General features: G+C 40.7%; 1 protein-coding gene across 1 annotated transcript; it reads right to left on the bottom strand.

Annotated features, from left to right (window-relative positions):
* Positions 1–336: 336 nt before the first annotated feature.
* Positions 337–1,324, bottom strand: LOC107476363 (3'-5' exonuclease). Its single transcript, XM_016096158.3, has one exon. It carries the CDS (start codon positions 1,236–1,238, stop codon positions 519–521), a length of 720 nt encoding a protein of 239 aa, XP_015951644.1. The 5' UTR covers positions 1,239–1,324; the 3' UTR covers positions 337–518.
* Positions 1,325–1,539: the final 215 nt, after the last annotated feature.

Here is a 1,539-nt window from a genome sequence, read left to right on the forward strand (position 1 = left end):
TTAACCAATTTTTAAAAATTGATTTGAAATATTAATCAATTAAAAAATTAAATTAAACTAATTTGGTTAAATATAATGTTAACCATAAAACTGTTTATCACTAAAAATCATCATAAATACATCACATGTGTTTTTAAAAAATAGCAGTTCATCAAAAATTCAAAATTGAAGCCGCGGTAATGGGTATGCTGAAAGGGGAGGCGGAGTACCGTCTTATTCCTTTAGAGAGTACCAAATCCACATTGTGGTGAATACCGTCGTCACTTTCTGTTATGCATAATCTGCCTTACCTTTTTGGTCCTCAAACATCATTCATACTAAAACTTTAACCGAGTAAACAACTAGAAATCTATCATAACCATAAATTCTTGATTTAAAAGAAAAGAACAAACTACAGTAGATAGATCCCGAAATCGCAAGAGAAATTAACCAGCTGGGCGATGGTCACAACACAACCATCACCTGTACAACTAATTAATACCAAGAAGAAATAGATTCCACAAATAAAAAATAAAAAATCAAAAGCCGTTTCCATTTCCAAACCCATACAACATTCTTCCAACTTCGAACGACACGAAAGCATCAATGCATGCGTATTGAACCTGTTCCGCCGTGAGCCACGCGTTATCCCAACGGCTCCGACTGATTCTTTTAGGCTTCTCGATCTCCAATCCGAGCACCCTTTCCGCCAGACTCTTCAGGCCCGCTCTTTTCATCTCACTCTCACCCAGCACGTTCTCCGCCAGATTTCTCAAATCAACGAAATTCTTCACGTTGAGGTTGTAGTCTTCCAGAAGCTTCTCCACGTCCTCCTCGACTCCCACGCCGAGAAAAGTGTGTCCCTCGTTAACAAGGAAGTCAACGAGAGACTGCGGAACCGAAGGGGAGTGAAGGATCTGAAAGACGAGGCAGCGGTTGCCGATGCAGAGCTGGAGAGTGGCGACTGGGTTGTTGGAGTTGCGGTGGGAGTTGGGACGCCACTCGATGTCGAGGCCGACGAGGACAGTGGTGGTGGTGGTGGAGGAGGAATGGTGGTTGAGGGTGTCAGAGAGCCAGGTGTCGACGCGGGAGGGAGAAGTGGTGAGGAGAGTGTGGATGGTGTGGGTGTGGAAGATGACGTCATAGAGGTTGTAGTCGTCGTAGGGAAGGTTGTGGTCAACGACGCTGATGATGGCGCGTGTTGTCCCACTCACTTGAGTGGGTGCGTCGTGGTTCTCGTGGTGGTTGGGGTCTCCCATTGAGAAGAGTTGTTGGAATTGTCAGCTATGGCCTATGGAGGATACTCCAATCAATTTATTGATTTTGTCTTGAGGATATCGTTTTGAATTCAAATCAGATTTGAGATATCCCACAGTTTGTCGCACACAGTAATTCGAAACAAGCTGTTTGCATGTTTTTTATTTATACATGGAAAGACCATTAATTTTTAATTTTTTTAATTTAAAATAATTTTTTTAATTTTTAAATTATTATTTTTTGTATCATGTATTTATCTAAATTATTAGTACATTATAAATTTTTATAGTATTTTTAACATTT

The sequence above is a fragment of the Arachis duranensis genome, chromosome 2 (genome assembly GCF_000817695.3).
Source record: "Arachis duranensis cultivar V14167 chromosome 2, aradu.V14167.gnm2.J7QH, whole genome shotgun sequence".
Classification (NCBI taxonomy): Eukaryota; Viridiplantae; Streptophyta; class Magnoliopsida; order Fabales; family Fabaceae; genus Arachis; species Arachis duranensis.